Source organism: Python bivittatus, unplaced genomic scaffold (assembly GCF_059951505.1).
Source record: "Python bivittatus isolate LINGU-HERP-01145 unplaced genomic scaffold, Pbiv_v1 ctg000020_np1212, whole genome shotgun sequence".
Classification (NCBI taxonomy): Eukaryota; Metazoa; Chordata; class Lepidosauria; order Squamata; family Pythonidae; genus Python; species Python bivittatus.
Genome location: NW_028277030.1, coordinates 122643091 through 122667533, shown reverse-complemented (window position 1 = coordinate 122667533; position 24443 = coordinate 122643091). Strand labels below are relative to the sequence as shown.

General features: G+C 36.7%; 1 protein-coding gene across 3 annotated transcripts in view; it reads right to left on the bottom strand.

Annotated features, from left to right (window-relative positions):
• SLC8A1 (solute carrier family 8 member A1) overlaps positions 1 to 24443 on the bottom strand; it is a 284778-nt gene that overhangs the window by 29373 nt on the left and 230962 nt on the right. For 2 of the 3 annotated variants that reach the window (XM_088148621.1, XM_088148632.1), the window contains exons 3-7: positions 12410 to 12516; positions 7876 to 7896; positions 5638 to 5655; positions 4091 to 4105; positions 1933 to 2001 (exon numbers count right to left, since the gene is read on the bottom strand). In XM_088148621.1, coding sequence (XP_088004747.1) covers positions 1933 to 2001; positions 4091 to 4105; positions 5638 to 5655; positions 7876 to 7896; positions 12410 to 12516 — 230 coding nt within the window. The remainder of the gene's footprint in view (positions 1 to 1932; positions 2002 to 4090; positions 4106 to 5637; positions 5656 to 7875; positions 7897 to 12409; positions 12517 to 24443) is intronic. The other variant, XM_088148639.1, reaches the window with a different exon arrangement.

Below are 24443 nucleotides of genomic sequence, written 5' to 3'. Positions count from 1 at the left end.
TGCAGAGAAGTATACCTCCAGTTAGGCATCCAACTGAATATGCAAAGGTCTGGGAGAGAAAGGGGCAAAGTTACATGCATGGCTCCATTCTTTAGCCAGTTTGAAGTCCTCCATGTAATAACTGAAGTTTAATGCTTGAGCAGAGCTAATAATTGGAAGAAGCACAATTAAAGTTTATAAATTTTACTTAGTGCTCCCCCCACTCCATCCTGCCTTTTTGGCAAGTTGAAAGCACATAATATCTGTCTGTCTCTTAAAAGGATCACCTGAGGATTCCACAACTTAACAGATCAAAGACAGCATATGGGTAGAATTGGGTTACATGAGACAGAGCCATCCAATGACCATAAAGATCACACAACCATTAACTCAGTCATAGATTTATCAGAGATGGGCAGGTATAAATAGGGATAGGAACGTGACGTGACCTTGGGCAGGTTAGCCCTGTGGTCAAGATTATTTTGAGGGAATGGGAATCCCATCACATAAAGATGGGATCAATAAAATCACATTTGCTTTTACTATTTTCTGTGGAATTTGATTGCCTATATGTTCTATACATGTGGCCAGCTGAATGTCAGCATCTGATTGACTTCATACAGAGTTAAACTGAAATGTGGGGCATTTTCAATCAGTAAAACATTGGTAACTGGCAATCTGTTTTCACCCTTTGGTTAATATACCCTATTCAAGGCTAGTTTATTTAATATACAAAGTATTATAATAACACATGTTTGGGGCTCCTGTGTTTTAAGAAAGCCCCTTATTGCCATATCTAAGTATCAACAGGCAGAGATTTTTATTATTACTTTGGTTGGGAAATAATGCTACATTAGGGCTCTAAGGAGCATCTCTTATATTTCTGGCTCTCTGATGATTTGGCATAAAGAACTCTAATAAAGGAGCCCCCTTCCTTTCAACACTTTTAGAAAGGGACATCTGGCAACCCTATTCATATCTGTGAATGCACAGTTCCTCTTGCTAGGAAGGAATTTAATTCTTTCTTTTAAACGAACCTCTTGAATTTTATTTTCCTCCCCCCTCTCATTTCCCTTTTGTTTTGTGATAAAAAGCAAATTTGGAAGGTGCTAATGCTACTTGATTGGTGCTTAAAAACAATGAGAAGTAATTTGTTAATTTGAATGTATCCAAGACAATGCCAGTGGAGGGGAGGATGGGTGGAAACAATCTGATTTTTGTTTTGCTGGAAGTGAGTGCACCAGATGTTCTAGTGAGAGACAATAAGAAAGAGGCTCCATGAGACTGAATGGTCAGGACTGATTTTTGCACAGGACAGAGCTTGGCAGAGGGACCCAACATAGATGAAGCTGTAGAATATCAAAAGGTTTTGTGTCTATCATCAGCAATGATAAACTACTGAGGAGAACAGAAGCACACCCCTCCATTGCTAAGTTTAATCTTACATGGAGGTAAAGAATAATTTCAAAATGGGCAAGAAGCCCTGGTAACCGAGAAGGATGGTATAGAAGGAGAATCCTTGATTCTATTAAACTGGGGCATTATGGAAGATTTAGATGGTGGCCACCTGTTCACCTGGCTAGATAGTTTCAGAGTAGCAGCATCTATGGGTGAGCAAAGGGGCAGACTGACCAAGGGAGCAAAATCCTTTGGATAAGGCTGCTCTAAGGCCTGATAATAACTAGTATAAGAAAGAAGTATTTCATGTTTCACACCTTGTATCCAGACTGGAAGATCACCTAGGATAGAACAATGTGCAAAGAAAGTCTGAGAGAAAGAGGCTCTATTTTTGCCTCTGAAATGGGATATAATTGGTGGGGAACCATTGAGCAATTTTACTGAGACACATTAAAATAAATCCCACCTTTCCTGTATCCCACTTCAATGAATATAAATTCCAGAGTTATTGGTTTCACATTATCTGTTGGATGGGAGCCTAGCAAACCAGAATACCTTGAATGTTGATTACAGTAGAAGGAAGGGGATGGTCTCTAGCATGAACCTTCCTGAAGACAGGCTTGCCTAACAAAATGGCAAAAACAGTTAATGTCAATGGGCTGAACTGGGTTTCAGTAGTGGATTTAATGCTTTGTGTAGTTAGAGTTGGTTAGAAGTGAGAAATCTGATAGTGAACTGTAATTTCTACTTCACTCAGGTTTATGACTACTATAAATGCCCACTACAGACCTTCTGGAAAATCTGTGAAATAACTCATGCTATGGAACTCAAACTTCCATCTGTGACAACCAGCATGGCCACTGATCAGGGATAATGGGAACTGGAACTGCACACCATACAGAAGACTGCAGGTTACACATTTTTTTGCCTTCTTACATTTTCACAAACGAAGAGAATGAGGAACTAGTCTTTTTCAGTGCTTCAATGGTCACCTTCTGATTAGTAATCTCCCAATGAAAATCAGTTTCCAACTCCAATTCATGATTTGTTAGCCAAATCTAGTATAACATATTAACATGGCATTCTGGCTTCTTCTTTCTCTTTTGAGGAATCAGAGAACAAAGTCATGATTTGATTTTACTTTATTAAATACTTTGTTCTTCAGATGGATAAAACCTGATTCTTGTCTTTACACATAGCTCTTTCACTACACCCACTCATGGATGAGTGCCTGTGTTGCTAAGCAGAAACTTTTAGGGCTTGGTATGAATGCAAAGAAGCCTTCTGTCTTGCAAGTGTTTCAGCAGTTGTAAAAAAGTGCCCTTACTGACCAACAAAGGTACAATTACAATGATGTGGAAGGAAGGCTCCTTAAATGATAAGGGAAAAACTGCTTTGTAAAAATTCTGCTGAAGAATCAGAATCAGCAGAAGAATTTCACTTTGAGTAGTGCTGGGAATTAAATTCTGGGAAAGCTGGTGACAGAAGCTCAACAAGAAGCCAAACTGGTTTAAGAGTTGCATCACACTTTGAGAGGATATGTGTTCAACTTACATTAGGTTTGATATTTCCAAACCAAGATATGTATGCCTTAATATTTCTGACATTCTTCCCTGCATGGATAAGAATTTGTTTTAGATTATCATTTGGTAGAAAGATTTTGCATGACAACATTTGTGTGTTTCATGTCAACAGTTGTACTAACAATATATTTGGGACAAATACAACTGTTACTGGATATTGCAAACTTTCTTCCCCTCTCCTCAGTCCCAAGGGAAGGATTTTGAAAGACAAAGAAGATATTTGATTATTTTTTCTGCTATATTTGCATATTTTCTCTGCATTGCAATTAGGTGCATCAGCAACACTTCTATAGAAAACTTATCATTAATTCAGAACTCAGTCTAGCTGAGTATGGAGACCCTGAGCATGCATGCAGATGACTCCTTATAGATCTCAATAGTGAGTTATCATTTACCCCAATTAGAATTAAGTGCTTTATCAATAGCAGTCCATATATAAGGTGAATGAGAATTTATTCCAGGCATTAGCTGATATTGCTGTTTAAATATCTATTCATATTTTTATCTCATCCTTTTCAAGGTTTATCTAGGCTTTTTCTTCCTGCTTCATCTGCACAACAACCTTGTAGGACAAGCAAGGGGTTGCAAGCTAAGGCCACTCAATGGTCTGTATGTGTTCTCTGTCTACTGGAACATAGGAAGTCCCAGATGGTTCCTTTCCGTGTCTTGCATTTAAATTCTCTCACAGCTGTGATGGGTACAAGTTGGAGCAGAATAGTAGTATTTTCATTTTATTTACTTAAAACATTGGGAAAAGAAATCTGGATGACTAAATGTTTTAACGTTGCATAAATTTTGTTCAAAACAGAATGCAGTGAAAAATACAGCTGAAGATAATTTGGTATCAAGCTCCTTGAAGATATCTTAACAACTTCAGTCATCAACGTATTTTGCTGGTCATTATGCTTGCAGCCATGTTGTCAACAGATTGGAAGTATCTTAAAGCACATCAACATTTAGTTTTTCAAGTTATGCCTTCAAGTAATTTTCAGAAAATAATTGTGGGTTTTAAAAAAAGTATAAGCTTATTAGCATGAAACATGTGATGTTAGGTTTGTGAGAATGAACTTCATAATCAAAAAGTGCTAGTTACTTAGAATGTGGATATGAAAGAAATCAAGATGTCTTACCATTCAAACATTTCCCTTCATTATAAAAGCAATGACAAGAACAAGCCAAGATGTTAACAAACATAGTGTACAGTACCAACTTCTTCCAATACATCTGTTGGTTCAATCTACATTCACTATTGCTTTAATATGATGGCGGTATATTCCTGATCTATAAAGGCTCTTTGGTTCTTTTCCAGGGTTGAGATGCCAAGGCATGTAACGATACTCTGCAAATTCAAGAAACATACCTCAAGGTGCCTTACATTCTTAAAAATACTACCTTCCCTAATATATATGGGGTCATTTGTGTTGTCAAATTAGCTTGGGTGTTTTGAGAAAGGACACGTGATGCTTCTGAAGTCAGGTATTCAAGATCCACTCCAACCCTACAGTCAGCTATACATTCTTCCCTCTATCCAAAATAAAAGCTCAAAATATTTTAAATCTAAATAGATTGAAAGGCAGAATATTATAACATTTTTAGTTCAAAACACAAAAAGTAATAATGATTATGGGAACTGCTTTATGATTAAGGAAACTGCTTTATCATTTCCCCCAGGGAAACAAACGACAAATCCTCATACATTTTAATAGGACTCTTGCAAGAGAAGTACTTGGTGGGCTGGCTCAGTTTCCTTCCTATGTTGTAGATAAGTCTGTCTGATGTTACAAAGTATATCTTTTAACTTTTTGTGAGGGGTGATGGTGGAATAAATCTTTGATTAACTGTGAAACTTTGCACTTGGCCCTCAAGGAGATGAACTGCAACACTTTTGGAAGTCTCGCTATATATTAAACTTTGAAAGGCTTGAGATAAAACTAGCTTTCTTAATATCAAAACAGAGTTCCAGCTGGATCAGACTAAAAGGCCATCTTGTTCACCATCCTGTTTTTTATACACAGTGGCCAACCAGAAGCCCATCCAAAGCCTACAGATAAGGCACTGGGGCAACAGACTTCTCTCATCTTTGATAACTAACTGCTAACCAGAAAATCATGTGACCACAAGTGGACTCATGATCTTACTTTCCCTTCAGTTGTTAAGTGAAGTGACACGGTCGCTAAGTGAAAAATGTGACCGCGACTTACGATTTTACTTCTGCCTTCCATATTAACTCTGCTTGTTGAAAGCAAAAATGCATGCCAGTTGCGAAGTACACGAATGACGATCACATGACTGCGGGATGCTGCGATGGTTGTAAATGCAAGGATTGATCACGAAGTTATTTTTTGAGCACTGTCGTAACTTCGAATGGTTGCTGCATGAGGCAGTCGGTAAGCAAGGACTACCTATACATAGTATTCCCTCAACCTTTCCCCCCACCCCCCAGCAATACTGTGAGGAAGTTAGGGCTAGCACAAAGTCACCCTGTGAGCTTTCATAGTTGAAAGTGGGCTTAAATTTAGGTCTCTTTGGTTGAAGCCCAACATCTTGACCATCACACTTGGGGGCAATACATATTGCTAGCAAATAACTGATAGCTAGATGCAGTAGTAAAAAAAAAAATCAGATATATAAAACTGGAATTGTATATTTGAGCAGAAAGATAATTGAAAATCCATACCTGTAATTGTGAAGCCACCTAAAGGAATGCCAAAACAGAGAGAAAAAGAAAGGGAATTAATGTTTTGTTGCACTGTGCATTACTTACATCATTGAAGCTTTGCTCTAAATATGAATTATATATTTCCTAATAGGAATATGGTCAGAGTGTATTTGTGTGTATATGTATGGCTTGTCAAATTAAAAAAAGATTATCTATATTTCCCAAATACAAACATCAAGTAAAAAGTAGAAAATCACACCCCTGCCAACCACAGTTGGCTGAAACATTTAGTTAAAGGCAAGATTAGAAATTAGAGAATAATCTTCTCTAACTTGTTTCTCTTCAAATGTGTTAAGACTATAATAATCAAATTTGAAACAAAAATATATCGTATTTGGAAAATGTTTCTTTTTAAAAACTTTTTGGTTGTTTTAAAAGTTCATGGAGTAAGCATTGTATAAGCAGGAAATACATATTTTTCCATGCAAAAGACCCCAGATTCAATTCCTAGATCACTCTGGTACCCTCTGAATGTGCTGGATATCAGTACACATCTCCTGCAGCCAGTGTTCTGTCTGGAGGTGATGGCTACAATCCAGTACACCTAGAGGATGTTGGGTGCAGAAACCTGTACTGAGATCTCAGAATAAAAAGGACCTCAAACAGCAGGGCTAAAAAATACAATATGCCTAAAAGCTGCCGCATGATCTGATGTCAACATTTATTTTATAAAAACTGTCTCAATCAAAATATGCCTATTTCAGCCTTTACTTTCTTTATGTATGCATAAATAGACAAAGGCATTTAGTGGATAATATACCATCTGTTACATATTCCATTTTCCCTAAAGCATTATGCCAAACTTTCTAGATTCCTTCACATTCTGTTGTCATGATGTCCATTCAACTGTATGAAACAGCTCCTTCTGGGAGGGATATGTATGTTTGAGGCCTACTTCTGTTGTTCTCTCTCAAGAGAATGAATACGTGATCTGGTTCTAATACAGTAAAAGAACGGGCCAGTGATACATAAACTCAGGGAAATATCCCAACTATGCTAGGGTTGTAAGACTGCCTTTCCCAACCGTACCTGTCCATTTGTATTGGACTTAACTCCTGTTAAAGTCCAGCCAAAATAGATTTATGGATATTGATTTGATATAACTGAAGGTTGGCAGCTTGGAAAAGGCTGGTATAAGGAAGTTGTACTTATTGAATGAGCTTAGGTTTCCAAATGAAATTTTGGTTTATCCTTTGTCTCAATGTGCTGAAAGCTTATTTATAAAGAAGGGCAGAGTTGCATGGAAATCCATCCTATGTGAATGTCACTGGGATGGATGAGAGCTGCTCTTGTCAATTTCTATTTATTTTGGCTGAATATAGGAACACATTACACTTCATGATAAATGTGTGTATGAGATTGTCTCAGAGAGACCAAATTGTTTCAGAAAAGTAGAATTTAGAAAGGGAAACTGCTTCAGGCCCAGTCGCAAGTATATTTTCCCAAAGAGATTAGAATTTCTCACATTTTCATTTACCAAAACAAATAAATGTCTGATCATAAAAAAGTAATTTCCATTTGAGCTATTTCTGTAGCAGGTCCCAAAGACATGCAGAAATGTCTTTTCTTTCAAAAGACATGGGAAAATAGATGGCTCTTATCACTTAAAGCAGCCCTCTAGTGCCATCAAGGAATGCAACTCAGCCAAGGATAAACAAGGATAGCTGGTTCAGAATCATGGGAATTGTAGTCCAAAATATTTTTTGACACTAGCCAATTGGCGATAGCCAATTTAAAGGGTATGCTTAAAACGGGACCTATTATGTCATGCTGCAAAACAGAAGATAAATAAAAAGAGATATCTGCTGTTAATTGATGTACCAAAAGAAAGATTGAATACAATGTGAATCTTGGCCTGATTAATCTATGCTTCTGCCAACAAGCTCTTTGAATAAGAACTTGTGATCAATTATCATGTAATATCTTATACTTTTTTATCAGATCTTTCCTACCTTGATTTCAGTCAAAGGTACACTGAATCCAAAGGACCATTTTCAAGCCATAAATATTGAGAATGAATTTAAGTAAAAAATTGATATCAATAACTGACATAAATGGTTTTTAATAATCTTTAAGGGGAGAGCCTCCTTGAATCTTTGAGAAAAACAAAGCATGAAAGAAATTGAAAAAAATAATTTATATAAAATACATTGACTCCCCCATATGGAAAAGAAATGCAAGAAATGCAGTGCTTACCAAGCTCATTCAACAACAGGGCTGTGGAGAAGACACAGAAGGACAAACACAGAAGAAAACAATGAGCAATGAAAGTAAAGAGGACATCCACAGAAAAGCCTCAGATCCAGGAGGCCAGAAAGCGCAGATCTGCAAAGCTGCAGGATACCATTACTACAAAGAAAAATAGCATGAGAAATAATGGAAAAGAGACACGTTTCATGGGAATAAGCTGTGAAATTGTGGAAAAATATTAAATGTGCTGTTACGTTTGGTATAATAGACAAATCTTTTATAATTCATTCCATGTTCCCAACATTTAGGTCATATTCTTGGATATATGCAAGGATCTTAATTTTGCTTCATTGACAGCTCTGCCAGAGATTGAGGAAATAATATGTCACAATGGATATCTGTGAGCATTTGCTTTATTGTTTGCCTTACAAAAAAAATAAAGCTTGATCAAGTCACTCCTATGCCTAGAATTATAATGCTAAAAGAATGTCTCTATATGTGCCTTTATCATTTCTAGGCACAAGGGGGCATCTTGCATCTGAACAAGGGGAAGACTTCTGTTGTAATGAACAGGGCTACCATATGGGGGTTGCAAAAATCCAGATAACCATTAAGTGAAAGCAGAGAGCTTCTCTACACTGATTTGCTGCCATTTAATGGTCTTCTGGATTTTTAAAGCCCAGATCTGGTAGCCCTAGTAAAGAATGTAGAGGCTTCTGCCTAAGACCACAGCCTCAGTTGGAGGGATGCATTGGGAATGGAGTGAGCATGTGAAATAAAACAAGCATAATCATTTTGACTGACAATGCTTGCTCTTGTTTTGTGCTTTGGTTAGAGAAAAGAGTTGAAAATATATTCCCTAATATGCCTGAAACCATCTCTGGATGAGAGGCAAACATTTCAAAATAAACTGCACTATTGACTCTTAGCACCTATAATCATTCCAGTTTTTCAAATATACTCACTTGTGTATGAAAATGTGATGTATTTCTACAACTGGAGACAAATTATAGCTTTTAAGGCAGTTGAAATGAATTTGACAGAGGATTTCTTTCCAATGGTTACACCAGCCTCAATGTACTACCCTCCAGATATGATGTACTAATGCACCTATCATTTGCAACCACCATGGTTAAATACCTGGAAGGTTGGGAATGAGAGTGTTGCAGCCCATCATATCTGGAGGCCAGCTGGGGAAAGACTAACACATAACCATTTATTTTAGTTTTGCCTCTGGTCAATAGATTTAGCAAATATTTGAACTAATATGTAGAACCTATTTGAGCAGAGGCAAAAGTTGGATGAATATACTTATTCAAAGCATGGATTCCTCTTTCAAAATGATTGCAATTATTTGAAAGAAAAATAATCATCCAACCAGGTTTGATATCAATGATTCTGTATTTGCAGTTGGAAGAAAGGAGGAGTTTCTAGGGTGAAACATATATGTGTGAGCATCCTCAATTTATAAAACATAGGTATTTTCTTAATCAAGTGTGACTCTGTTTGGAATTGTAATGTGACAAGTAAAGAAGCTTTTAAAGAAGAAAGATGGATTAGGTCTTCTAGCCTTTAATTCTTTCAAATATCATGCTGCCTGGTGAGTAAGGCAGAGCCGACTCCTTCTGCTCCAGAGATCTCCTGGCAGCTTTTCAAACTATTTTAGGGAGATCCACTCCACAGTTTAAGATCCATTTTGTATAGCAAGCCTATTGAATTTTCAGCATTCGTGCTTCCTTTTAATCTGGAAATTGCAAGTCCAATTCTTTGGGATATATTATGAATATCACATACAGATAGTTATTTTCTCTAACCAAAACAAGATCACTTTTGTTTTTATTCATTTAAAATCTGATTTTTTAAAGGAAGCCATTGGTTTCGTAAAATATGTCTGAGGGGTATTTTGGGAGCAGTAAGCACTTTTTTTGTTGTTAGCATTACGTGTTGATTCAGGAATCAGTCCTATCTGTTTTTTAAACTGCATTTTGCTTATTTACCTCTAGACCTTATTATGCTGCAGAGTATTTCGTTCCACACAACTCATGTGAAGTATATCCACACAGAGATCCTGCTACAGTTACTTAGGTTTCTTTGAATGAACTTCATTAGACAAGCAATTTATGTTGCACATCAGCATATACACTGGAGTGTGCTTGTGGCATAGCCTTTGTTGTAATACAACAAATAGAATGATTTATTTATTTATTTATCTATCCATCCATCCTCAAGCTAAAGTAGCAGGCAACTCAGTTGGCTTCTGTTCTTAGTTATGTGGGCAAAGAGTGAAAATAAATTCATACATCTGCCTTATATGTTACAGATATTTACATTAAGTGAAGTGTTTACAGGATATGTGCATCAAATCTATAGTGTGTTGCAGTCCTCAAGGAATAGACAGTAAGCAAAGAAAATATTTAAAACACAATATTCATCTGACATTATAAGCTAAAGATCAATACATGTATTGGTACATCAGTCATTACTCTCCTCTCCACCATGGCCTGTTCTGAAAGGGCTATCATGCAACTTCTGTTAAACTGCACAACTGTATCTAGGCTCCCTATCAAAATTTGTTTTGAGCTGGGTTCTGTATCTCATCCTGGCAGGGCTGTTAACACTGAGCTGCAACAAAAATTCTTTGGGTAAGAATTCATTCACCTCAAGGACTTATGCAGAAAATATAGTGGGGAGGGCCTTGGAATCAGTCAAATATATTCAATATGAAACCAGTTAGTCTGATTTCTCTTTTATTGATCTGTAAAATTCACTGGGAGACTTTCTGGCTGAAATGTAGACTAGGAGTGCTTCAAATAAATAAATAAAAGCAACATCTTAATTAATTGTTGTGCAATTCATTTAATTGTATTATTTTTAATTGAACTGAATTCTCTGTATCTCCAAAAGTAAAATTTGGAGAGATTTATATTTTTTAAAGAACAAAACCTAAATATTCAGTGAAGAAATATCCTTGAGAGGAGACTGGAACAGACTTATAGATGTATAGGTGTGCACAATCCTGAAATAAAGGTACGAGTTTGTAGTGAATATAGCTAATGGTACAACTTTCATTATGCCTGGATATTTTAGCCTACTGTTTGCAAATGAGATGTAATTTGGGGGAATAGTTAAAAGAAGGCTAAAGAATCTGACCTTTGAGAAAGATAACTGCAGTGGTCATAATATTTGGATTTTACATTATCCACATCACAGGATGTATTACAGAAATAATTTACATGGTATGTTTAAGCAGGTCATAATAACCATCGAGAATTATTTTTAAAAAGAGAGAAAGAGAGAGATGCAAAATTAAAACTGCTAAGCTTGACAGAGGTCATGACACGTTAAGTGGAAGCTGAGTAAGAAAGTTGTGAGAGGAGGGAGACACACACAGGGAATGGTCCCAGTTTCTTGTGAGGTGCCTGGGTTTACTCTCACACCTTTCATTCTTCTTCGTATCCATATTGGTTCCTCAAGCACAAGGAAGAAACTGCACTCTTTCTCATATTCCTCACGGTCAAGTATTCTAAGGGTAATGAATTTCCTGTGGGAACACAAGACAAAGGCAAAACAAATGGTTGGCGTTACACACACGCACACACATGCTTTAAATTTGACCCAGTTGAGGTGGCGGTTGATGGTGATGATAATGGGGGAAACTCTGACCCACACATCCCTGTCTTTTATGTATGTAAGAGAGCAGAAAACCTCTGTTCTGGAAACTTTCTTGGTTGATCAATATGGTTAAGAACACCCTAAAACATTTAGCACTGGAACTGTATTGCTAGGCCTTGATGGGCATGAAAAACAAGAGTGGTATTGTTGATTTGTTCTGAAAGACAATGGATTTGCTTTTGACTATTACTACAGTGTTATTCTTTGTACCTCAAGAGCTAATGAATGTATTTTATTACAACAATCTTATGAAGTAACTTAACATGAGACACACACTCTTTTTTCAGGCATTCATTTTGTGAAGAATGAATACATGTGGTGATTGCGTGCAGCAAACTGAGGGGCAGACTTTGCCTGTGGTATATTTGAATTCATTACAGCACCTGAAGGCATGCCTGTCTCTCCCACACTCAATGTATGTTTGGACTCCTTTGAATGAAGACATAAAGAGGGATCTAGTGTTACTTGCCAAAGGTTACTCTGCAGAAGAGAGATTTGAATCTGAGTCTCTCACAAAGTGTTCTTCCCACTGTACTGCACTGAGTCAAAAGCAAATAGTTTTGTTCAGGTTGTACCTCCAGCAGTATACAAGATAGATTAGATAATGATGGTCCCAGAGAATTCAGATAGTATGACAACTTAATTAGATTCTTCTCTGGCTAAAGCTATGCCTTAATTTGACAGCAAATGGAATTTAGGATATCCTAGCAATGACACTTCTGGTCAGTGACTCAGCTCTCTGCCCTTTTACATAGATAATGGGAATGTGTGTTTTGACATTCTATGAGCTGGGATGTGCCAGGCATCCATGAGTGATCAAGACAGGTGCATACAGGTAGGGCTCAGCCCCATATAGCCGATCCCCCACCTTTCTTTTCACTCATCTCCACCAGACGGGGCTCCCCAATTTCAATGTAGAAGGTCTTGTTTTTCTCATACTCCTCATCATCAATTACTTTGATAGATATCGTTTTGCTGCAACAGAGAAGAATAGAGATTCGAGAATAAGGGAGGAAGAAGAAAATGGGAAGACAGCAAATGTAAAGAAAGGACCAAGCTGTAAGAGGAAAGAAAAAATTAAAGAAATTAAAGGATATTTTACCATGTTGTGAACCTAAGATAAACTCTTTCTATGATAATTTATATAAAACTGTCATAAGATCATTTGTGAAAGCCACATTTGCATGAAAAATTTATTCAAGTTCATGCAGGCATATTACTTGTACTCTCATCCTAGGACGTACTAACACAATAAGCTGGTCACAATAAGTTGGTCAAAGCCCAGTTTAACTGGTTTGGTTTGGGAACTGTACACTGATGCGAATCTTGGAACTGTATTAGAGATTCCTTGCTGTCTCAAGAAGAGAGAATGACTATTATACTATTTAAAGTAATCTGATCCTGTTGGCCATTGCTAGCCTACATCCTCTTAGTGATATCTGAACTGTGAGGCAGGAACTGCAAACTGAATCTGTGTTACTGTATTAGCAACAAATAAAATAAAATAACATCCTGTGATATAAACTCTGTGATATAAACTTTTAGAACTTTTTAGTTATAGAAATGTCTCATACATTCTGATTAATGCTAGAATTGTGTCAAGTTAATTGCTAGCTTTTGTATTTAAAAGGGAGAGCAACCAATGCTCAAAATGCTGTTCTAAAAGCATTTTATATAACATGAGATTCTTGCTACAACCAAAGATGCTTCCAGATAGGGTTTATTGTGCAAATGTCTTATCTCACAGAGCATTTTACTGGGAATCCATTACTTCTGTTATTTTTCTTTGTAGATTAAAATGTGTTATGTTGGGAAAGAATGGAATAGTTGGGTTTTGACTGATAGCTCTACAACCCATTTGCTGGAAGCAAACCAACTGCCTGCATTCCTAAACAAGTCTACTTAGAGGTTAGATTCTGATTTCAACAGGCCTCACAAACACGTAAGTGCTCATAAGAGTGTACACCTGCTCCAAAATGTGGTGCATTTTTTCTTAGAAGTAAATCCTCCAATTTTGAATGGAATTTACTCCCAGGTAAACAGACACATGATTCTGGTAAATACAGAGTTATACTTGAACATGCACATATCTGTTCCTATGCAGGAAAACCAGCAGAGTAGTGTTAAAAAGGGAGCTGAGTTCTATTATCCTTATGGCCAAAATAGTTAAGGATCTTCAGTGTCTGGAGTCATACAGAAGAATGGGAGTCTTCAAACATTAGTTCCTCTCAGCAACACCAGCAGAGCAGTAGAATAGCACCAGACCACCAGAGATCCAAAGCTGTCTTAACAAGATACCAACTTTTTCCAAAAGCCTTATCTCCTCTTCCCCCAACACCCATTTGGTTCCATTCCTCTTCTTACAGCTTTCCTGACTGGAATTAGCATCTTGTAGCTAAGAAATATCCTTTGTATTTGTTTTCTCTGAGTTATATTTTTATTTCTGTGACTATACAGTATGTAGTACTATTAGTTCTGTTTTATTTGCCTTTATTTACTGGTTTATATGTTATTATTCTTGGAGTCTACATGTGTATATGTGATTCTTTCAGTCCAAACAAATCAATTCTGACACCTCACATTCAAATATTGTACATGCGGACACGTTAGTATATGCCCCATATTAAGGCTGCTACCACTTGCAGATTTAATTATGCACAGCAATATCTCTCCTTTATATTTAACATCCATTTGAAAAGTTCGAAGAAACAGGAAACTTTGTATATGAATCTGGCATGTTTTGGCCGTTACTACCTTTGGATGATAACGTACAGTATATCCCAAAGTAAATTAAAATATATACACTGTGCAGGGCTGAATAGAAATTATTCTGAATGGCTCTTCAATTTTTAATGCATTTGCTAAGATTGGAAAAAGTGGGACCCATCTGGTCCATAGAACAAATATGCCACAGATGGAAGTTTATCTTCCTTCTATTTTCCTTGAGAAAAACAGACCTATTGGCTGGGTTTGTACATCATGTTAAGTCATAGTATGGTTGGTTTGGTTCTGACTTGTGCAAACCCAGTCAACTGTGATTTTTCAATTGCAAGGGCTTAGCATAAATTATTAACCAAGTCATTAAATTTATTTTAAGGGAAAACAAAGAATAACACAACAAAAATGGCAATATCATTAATAAGTTAGAAAACCAGATATCTTTACAATAAAATAGAGTGGAATACAAGACATTCATTTCAACACACACACACACACACATGGTGGGTATTTCATTGCTCAAATTCAATCAATCAGTCTGTTCATTCGTCAATCTCTCTGTCACTTACACATATCCCTGGGCTCAATATACAGCAGAGTTTTTTCCCCGTCTGCCAGCTGATTCTGCTCTTTCTGTAGTCTGTGCCATGTAGTTATCTTGTGACATTCCATGGCATGTATACTACTAGATTCTTTCAAAGCAATATAACATGGCATCTCACCCCTCCAGTTTTAGCCTTTGGCTACCATCCTAGGCTACTAACTTCTCAATTGTGTGAATATGAATATGCTTGCATGTGTGTGTGAAGCCAGATGAAAGCTTATAAATACACTGTGAAAAGAGTTCATGTCTTTTGATATGAAACAATCCCCAGCAACTTCTGTGATTAACCAAAAAGAAGAGAACTGCTGATATACTGTATGTATGAGGATTTCAACACAATGGCATTTAAAAACTTATAATTCAGATTGGGCAACCTAGAGAAATTTATAGTTATTTTCTCTTTTCTCTTTTAGGTTCCTCCTTCCTACCTGTACGGGGGAGGGAGGCATAGCTCAGTGATGTAACACCTATTTTTTATACAGAAAGTCTTATCACAGTTTGGAAATATCTTAGCTTGAGACCATCTAAAAGTGTTGATAAACAGTATAAATAGCAGTGGGTTACGCAAGTGAGTGGATTGATTTGGTGTAAGGCAGCTTTCCATGTTTGTCTTGTTAATATTTTGGAATAGTTTGTGATTGAACTATTCAACCCTTTGACAAGGAATGCTAGGGCTCAGCTATTTTTTTTTAGAAATATACTTTGCACTGATTTCCATATTGTTCTAACACACACAGTGGAAAAGCTTAGCCAAGCCTGAGGGTTATTGGAAATGATAGATGTTAGTGACCTTGCTTGATAAACTCATCAAACTACAAAAGACATCTGGAAGTCGAAGTAAATAAAAGCTGCTGTTTCTAGACTCCTGAAATTAGCCTAGGATGTGTTTAAGTAGGGTACCCATAAAATTAAGTAAAACAGCACAAAAGAACAGATGGATGTTATCACATCTATCCATGAAATTTGGGCATTCAGTATTCTCTATAAAAAGTATTGTCTATAAAAAGATAATGCTTTTCGACAAGCATCCATAGAATGCTGTGTATTCACAGTCAGACTTTTCACACTTGGAAATGCCAAAGGACGGATTTTTCCTTTCCTGGTAACAGGAAAATGGCAAGAAAGAAAGTTTGCAGAAAAACAGTTTTTTCCCCCTTTCATAAGCAGTAATTAATTTTGTTCTTTTTCATCCAGGGAAGATTTCAATTATCATTAAATCTAATGATTTAATGGAGATGTTTGATCTAATTCCTTTGATTTCTTATCTTGAACCATCATTTTTTTTCATTTTAATAAACAAACATACAAAAAGCTTCATTGCAGTAAATTCATCCAAGAACTATAGAGTTTGTTGCCCAGACTACTAATTCATTGCTAACAGAAGAGAAAAAGCATCAACTAGTCTCTCCCATCTTATGTAGAATAATTTACATAAATATAAAAATACATTAAAAATCTTCTTCCATTGCAAAGACCTCTTTTTTAACATAAGAAGCAAAATATTGCAAACATTGCCTGGATATTTTACCCTATCCTGTTCTTCCTCTTACATTATTAGAGAGCTTTCATTTCTGTTACAATTTTTATCACTGTGGGGCTGATGTATACCATTTCACCTTTGATATCTGGTCATTACATTTAATTATTACTGGCAAGTTTCTAACAAAAAGTTGTTTATCAAGAGAGACTAAAATGCAAAGAAGGAAGAGGGTTTTATCCTGATTACTGGAGAAAAGTAGTTCATGGAGTGACAAGTAGAAATGGGGAGGTACACTCTGAAGAGGTGGCAGGGACATATGTGGGTTATTAAAGACAAAGATGAATCCATAGGGTGCCTGTTTAACTTGTCTGTCTTAATTAGGTACACATTCTGATATTTGTGTCTCCACAATGGAATTCTGCAAAGGAATATTGAGAGCTGGTCAGAACTGAATGATAAATATTGGTCAGAGCCACACATACAACACCACTTGCCTTAATATTCTCTTTAAATCCCAGGCACAAATATATGAACCTTTCCTAAACCATTTTGCCTTAGCCACAAACACCATCTTTGCCTCCGAAGAGTTTTTTGCAGGGAAGAGATTTTAGGTGATATTTGATGGCAAGTCTATAACTATGTTTTTTGTTAGTTTTTCTGGTATGTGAGTATGGAAAAGGCTGTAGGTTTGTGGTAAATCAGATGCTTTGGAAGTTCTATATCAGGTTCGATGCCTGACAACTCCAAGTCAGGCTGGAAATTCTAGGGGAGAGCTTACAAGTTTTGCTTGATTTGCTGGTTTTTTTTTTGGTTATAATCTGAATCAGCAGTATTCACAGGAGGGGAAGGGGGTGTCAGACTGACATTCAGCAGCATTGCACTCTAAGCTTTTCTTTTTCTTTTTAAATGGGACAATCAGATAACCCTAATCTTAGACTGGGGGAAAAAATCCCTAGTGTGTTAATTTAGGAAAGTAAAATTAATAAGAGAAAAATAAATGTGCTTTCATCACCTCATTACAGCTAGCCAGTGAAATATTCTATAAAACAGAAGAAAGTATCACAGATCCTGTCTGTGAAGATTTTATTATGTAATTTGCTAATTTATGTTACTTTTGACATCATAAACAGGTGTGCAGGAATTCTACAGTTGGTGCATAGTATTATTTTATTAAAAAACGGAGAAGCACACAACATGCACACACACTGATGCACAATCAAAGATGACGTATGTTCTTGAAAGAAATGACAAATGCAGCTATATTCAGAGGAATAGAAGTACTAGAGGCAGAACATCCTCTTATCTACATGGCTTACACAAACACATGGCACTGACTTGTGTTTCCAGGCAACTGCATATTGTTAATTAGGAAAGAAAGGAGAAAACCAAACTACCATTGTCTTACACTTTTTCAAGACCGTAACATGATGTTTTAGGGGAAAGTATGTGTAATTTTCTTCTTCCATATCTTTATGTATCATTGTGAAGCTGCCAACGGAACCTCAGTACAAAATATATGTGATAATGGCTTGCTTTCAAAACCAACATAATATTCCCCCATAATTTTATAGTATCATTATTTGAGATGGTCTTGTGCAATCTTTCTTAACCCATTGCTTTCCAGATCTGGTGGACAACAACTCCCATCATATATCAAACAATATGGCCATAGCGGCTGGAAATGATCACCCAATATATCTAGAGAGCACCAAGTTGAAGAAGCCAAATCTTATGTAGTAGTTCACTCCCCAGATGATTTGCTGCCATAACAAAAAATACTGGAGAGAGAGAGAGAGAGAATTATTTTTCAGATAACAGAAAGTGATTTGGTTCACTCCTTGTGAAATATTTGCACATCCCCCTTTTGACTCAACAGTTCTTGTAGATGTTGGTGTTGCTTCAAAAACTCATCTGACCGAAAGCAAACAGAACTGTGCAATACATCATGGGAAATTAGACTTGCCCATCTATCAACTTTTCCATTTGACAGTTCGTGTAATGACAGCAGAGGTTTTAGATGCTGCTGCTTCACATGGCATAGTGTCCATATGAAAACAGCCCATCAGTCAGATGTAGTTATCTTTACCTCTATGCCATCCAAAATCATTGTTCTGTTTCCAAATTAAAATAGAGCTGATAGTGAGTGAAAGGCTTATAGTTCTGTTTATAGCTGTGCAGTGCTTTTTTAATCATTATTGCCCACTTTCTTCTTCCAATAAAAAAGGGAAGTCGTAATAGATGCTTAATTCTTTTTTACTGAGATGAACATATGAACCTCCCTCTGTTATAACCTCCTTAGAGGCCCAGTTACATTTCCTCAAAGAAGTTAGATTGATGAGAAAGAAATGAAGAACTTTTTTATATCAACATTTTGACTATGGAAGTTACAGCTGAGGAAGGCCAGATTGATTCATTCCTGTTGAGTTTTAGTTAAGGGGGAAAACTTGTTTGTTCTGTCAGGATTTGGATGGCCTTTGATGAATTTCAATAGTGTTTGGGTTTATTTTAAGCAATATTTTGCTTCTGCATTTCTTAGAAGCTTCATAGCTTTATTTGTGTTTAAGCATACCATGCCAAAGTTCTAGGGAACAGAAAAACAATGTATGCATATTTTAAATACATCCTTACATCACATTGCTTCTCTGTAGAATTCCATGAACAAAATACTTGTTTCTGTACTCCACTATATGATGTTATTAAATATCCACCTGGCCTGGAATTCAATTCAGTGAGCACATTCCTACAACATGCTAAGCCATAAACTTGTCTAACCATGAACAGAAATGTACTTATTCATTTATTTATTCAATTTATCCATGCAGCCTCCAGCATATGTGCTAATCTTCTTCTGTTTTCTGAGTTCACATATCACAGCTAGCTTTGCTGAGAATGGAAATAATGCAAGATCATGATGCTTCTGGTCATTTTTCTCTTATCCTTTACCCACAGAAGAGTGATTCCATCACGATCACTGCTACCTTGTACAGAGTAGGTGAAAGCCAATCCTTTTCGCCAATTCCTATAATTTTAAATTAATACCCTGTGCATTAAGAGATGAGTTCACAACCACATGGAACAGCAAGAACCACTGATGAAAGGGTCTCCTTTGTGGCTGTTCCTCTATCTATCTTTGGTTTCTGGATAGACTATATCTTCATATTTGCATGTCATATAAGCCAGTCCACAAAGATTAGCATGCTGGACAAACACAATTGGTGAGTCAATGTAACCTTCTAAAACAAATATTAAGGGAATTATTTTCTACTTTCTCTTTTTCCCCTGGGAGTGGAGTAGCTTCTCAAGTGAGGACAATCTGATCAATGCAACCAGATGTGGAAGAGGCTGTCAGTATATTTATCCACTGTTTAAATTCTAACAAGCTGTTAGGCAGCTGTTAGCATCTAATAATTGGAGGCTGAACCAGAGCATGAGATGAACTGGATGTGACAGGAAGCAGTTAATGCTAGAGAATTTACTTCATTTGCAGTTTTTGTTCAAAGGCAATAAAACAATGTACCTCCTTGCTCTACCAGCTATTCTGAGATTATCATTTCTATGTCACATATATGGAATTATGATGAGCTTCCACAGCACATGTTGGCAAAAGCATGGGTGATGAGGGTTTACACAGATTCTGCCATTAAATTGTAATGTAATTAAGTTTTTAAATAACATGGTGATAGATTCATTATTAGCACTTGACTGGTACAGCTCTTCTCAGTCCTTGTTTCTGCAGCTTTGGTGACATGGAGATGATACAGTGTTAGCATATACAACTTACCCTTGAACAATACTGCCTCTGGTTCAGAAATACTTGTAACCTAACAGCAACCCGGTCACATATCTTCCAATGTTTCATCACCAAACAGATCTCTGGCACTGCTGGCTTTCATTGCACTGCTCACCTTTTAGGAAGGGCTCTTCTTTCCCCCATCCCACTTTTTAACAAGTGATAACATCTGATAGTGCTGAGGGAAGTAAAGGATTCTGGACTACAGGAGATTATAAGGAATAGAGGCATTTAGTACCTGAACGTGAATATGCAACACCTCTCCATGCTTTTGTTTCCACCAGGTTGCTCAAAACACAACACACTGATCGATGATTTATAAAAACCACAAGGAATCAAGGGGTCTATAAGTCTGGCTCCTCAGAGATAACACAGATATGGAACTAGTTAAAACTGTATTTCCAATCAAATGCTCCCAGGAGTAAGTGGATGCTTACTTTTATTTTAGCTCTACAGATGTTCCCTCCAATGAAATGTTTCAGGTAGTGCAGATGGAAATTGTGTCTGGAAGAGCAACTAATTCAGCCTCTAAGGAAGATGTGGATAATTTTCATTTATATAATTCCCTGCATAAATGGTATTTCATCTACAGATCTAGTTTACATCCAATTTTACCCAACATATAATAGTGTGATAATCCCCTGGCAGAACCCTTATTTCAACATGCAAGTGAAATCTCTACAAAGGGGTTTAAAAAAATACAGGCTGTTTATGATAAGATAACACACTGTCTAGAGATTACAAGAGGGCACCAACATGGAGAAGGATGACTTAGGAAAATGTTTTGCATCCCAGATGTTGAATGTAAATAATAATGATCATCCACTCTGTTTCTATCAGGGCCTATTTTTCCATGCACTCATCCCATACATGTAAAAAATCACCTTTCTCTTTTTAGCCCTTTTCCTACAGTAAGGAACCTGGAATGACCAATGTAAATTTTATCTCAACATACTGGATATGCCACAAAAGAAACTATCTCCTTTAAAACAGAACTGGAAAACAAAAGACCGAGAGTAATTGATTATTCATGCATAATTCACAGAACATATTTGATGAATTGTTTTTGCTACCCAAAAAGGCATTGTATATTCACTAGGGAGGAGTCTTCCATCTGTTCAAACTACACTGGAATCTCTTTCAGATATGGTTAAGTCTGATTACTTATAGGAAATAATTTTGAATGTTACCAATCTGCAAAAATGGAGTTATAATTTGGTTGGAGTTAATTCAATTGTTCTATCACTTAAAATGCGAAGGCTACATGTTACATGGCAGCCATGCCCTAACAAACTCTTCCATATTGCAAAGCAGATTTGGGGGAGAGAGAATGGGGGAGGTAATAAAGACAATATACCACCTTCTCCCACTGCTCCCTTTTTCCCAAAGTCCCTTCCCTCTAATTCTTCCTTCTTCCCATGAGTTTGAGTTTCTATTTGCAATGGTCTTGAATGCTTCAAGGAGTTGAAATAGGTCTTTTTAAGAAAATAAACACTTTTTCCTCACACTTTCACTCATTTCAGGCAAATCTCCCCTCCCCACAAATTTTTTACCACAGAGAAGGGACCACAAATGAAAGAATTCTACACCAATAAACCCTTTTGCTACTCAATTTTCTGAAGCTGAAATCTAAATTGTGTCTTGATCCTATAGTCTAAGGAAGGACTGCATGTTTTGAGACAACTAATCTGCTCCAATTGCTCAGTATAATTCAGCTTAACTGACTTCAGCATAGCCAATCAAAACTACTTCCCAGTGTTATTTTTATAAGAACTGTGACATTTCCATGTTTCTGTTCTGCGAAGCCAAGGAGCTCATAAAAAATGGGGACTATTTGCTTTTTATGTTTCCAGAGCTATGCAGAGCTAACATTTCCTTTGCCCCTCACATGAAAATTACAACTAGACCAACAACACTTAAAGCAACTGTGTTCAATCCACTGCTTTCATCTCAAGACTGATTTGGAACTGTTAACTTCACGGCTTTAACCACTATTTCTTCCATCCTCCTTGCTCAGTGTTCTTTTTATTTACATCCAAAAGGAAAGTTCTGAAAAATGTGAAACTTTGCACAACTTTTGTTTTTAATCTGATTGAGCTTAATAAAACTAGCCATGATTTTGAAATATTTTTAATGTGTTTTCTTTATGGACAAGTTATATAAGATTATTTTTTAAAGTTAAATACATTACACTGATCTTATCATTCATGTCACTGTGCAGATTACATTGAGGTATGTTGCAGGCTACCCTGAACCACTGAGAGACTGGGTGGCAACAAGTGTCTCTAGAGATACTTGCATCCATATGTACAATTCCATGAATGACATGGCCATGTAGATACTACAAACTAATTCTTGGGCATTACTGTATCATTTTCATATTTATCCCACAATCTCATTCCATCCATCCATCCTGAACCATGAAAGAATGCATAAAGATTTAATTCTTGAATTACATTTTCTACATTTCAGAAATTTCCTTGCGATTCTCACAATGGATTTTCCACAACTCTCTTCTTTATTATTATTTTTTAAATATGGCATCTAGCCCAAATGTGCATATGACAAAGCATGCTGCCTATATTATAACATTTCTGTTTGAAATGCTGCCTATATTACAACATTTATGTTTGACCTTGTGGCCATTGCCTTATGGAGGCTCTCAGAATTCTATACTCCTGGTTCTTGTAGTAGGGGGAAGCAAGTAGGAAAGGTTATCCAGGTTTGGGGGTCACGTTTTATCATATGCCAATGTTTAAAAGTGACACTGCCCTCAAGGGTGACCTTAACTTCTGGTGACTTCATTCATGCAATTTCTTGCAATGTTATGGTGATGATTTGCCACTGACTTCTTCCAAGGTCCTTTTCTGACTCTTCAGACTAGACTATAGCCCTGGAATTCTGAGTACTTCCCAAGTACTAACTAGGGCAGACTCTCCCTAGCTTCAGATGTTAGAGACAATTTGGCTAGGTGCTTCTCTCAACTCAGGCATGCTAATGTCACCTGATTTATTTTTATTTTTCAATTAATGCTAAGAAACTCTGGAAGTCCTGAACCATCATCTGGTCATAGGAAGTGACTGGATGTGTGGAAACTGAGTTTTAATCCAGCCAAAATGAAAGACTGCCTGATTAATAGATATGCCAAACTGGGATTAGGAGTACAGCCTATAGTTAACTTCTTTTAAATTCCTTTTGGGAAGCTGCTTCACAGTATGTGGGTGCTCTTGGAGTCCACACTGCTTCTGAAAGATCAGGTGACTACTGTAGCCAGGAGAACTATAGTTCAACCTTGAATTTGTGCTGGTTGTTCTTCCTGGGGAGGGTAGATCTAACCACTGTGATCCATGTCTTAGTTGCCTGTTGTTTAGACAACTGAAATAGGCTTTAAGTCAAGAACTCCTTAAAAATACTTTGAAATTTCTGCACTCAGAGAGTATTGTTTGGCATGCAGAATAGAGAATATATATCACCAGTCTTGAACTAACTTCTCTGTCATTCAATTGGTTTCTGAGTCCAATTTAAATAGCTGTTTTGTACGAAACTTCCCGTAATCTACTTTTTTTGCTGAAGGCCTTCTTGTATGTTCTTATCTCCAAAAAAAGCTAAGTTGATAAAACAGGAATCATTCTGTGGCAACACCTAAACTCAGAAATCCCTCCCAAAGGAGCTCAGGTATATTAAATCTATGAAGGCACTGGTGTGCAGAAAATCCATCCATCCATCCATCCATCCATCCAATTTAAGCCCTGATGGATTATTAGATGATACAGACATAAAATAATGCTAATATATAAACAGAAATTTTGTCACAAAATGGTAACAATCTGCATTTTCTTTGCAAACAACTGAAAAAGTTAAAGAAAGAGCTGCAAGCAAATAACTAAAAGTATGTGTCCTTCAAATGACATTGGAGGGGAAAAAACACCAGTATAAGATTGAGACTATTGGTTCTTATATACGTTTTTAGATCCCTGCTAAAGCAGTTGAATTGATTTTTAAAATACACCTGCTACTACCAAAACCAGTTAATTAATTAGATTAGGTCCTTATGTGGGAGTATTCAGTGAAACTAGGAAGGTAGAACAACAATATTATTCTACAAGGAATAGAGTGGAATTGCAGATTAAGCAATAATATGTCTGTTGCTGGCAGCCCACTGAGAAGAGTCTTTTTTCATATATCAGGGGAAGGAAATATATGCTGCTTGCCATGGCAATATAACTAAGCTAGTTGGGAAATACTTCCGCTCTCTGGAAATATTGTCATTGACCACAAGATGGCTATTCATCAGTAAAGCCAAAACTGAT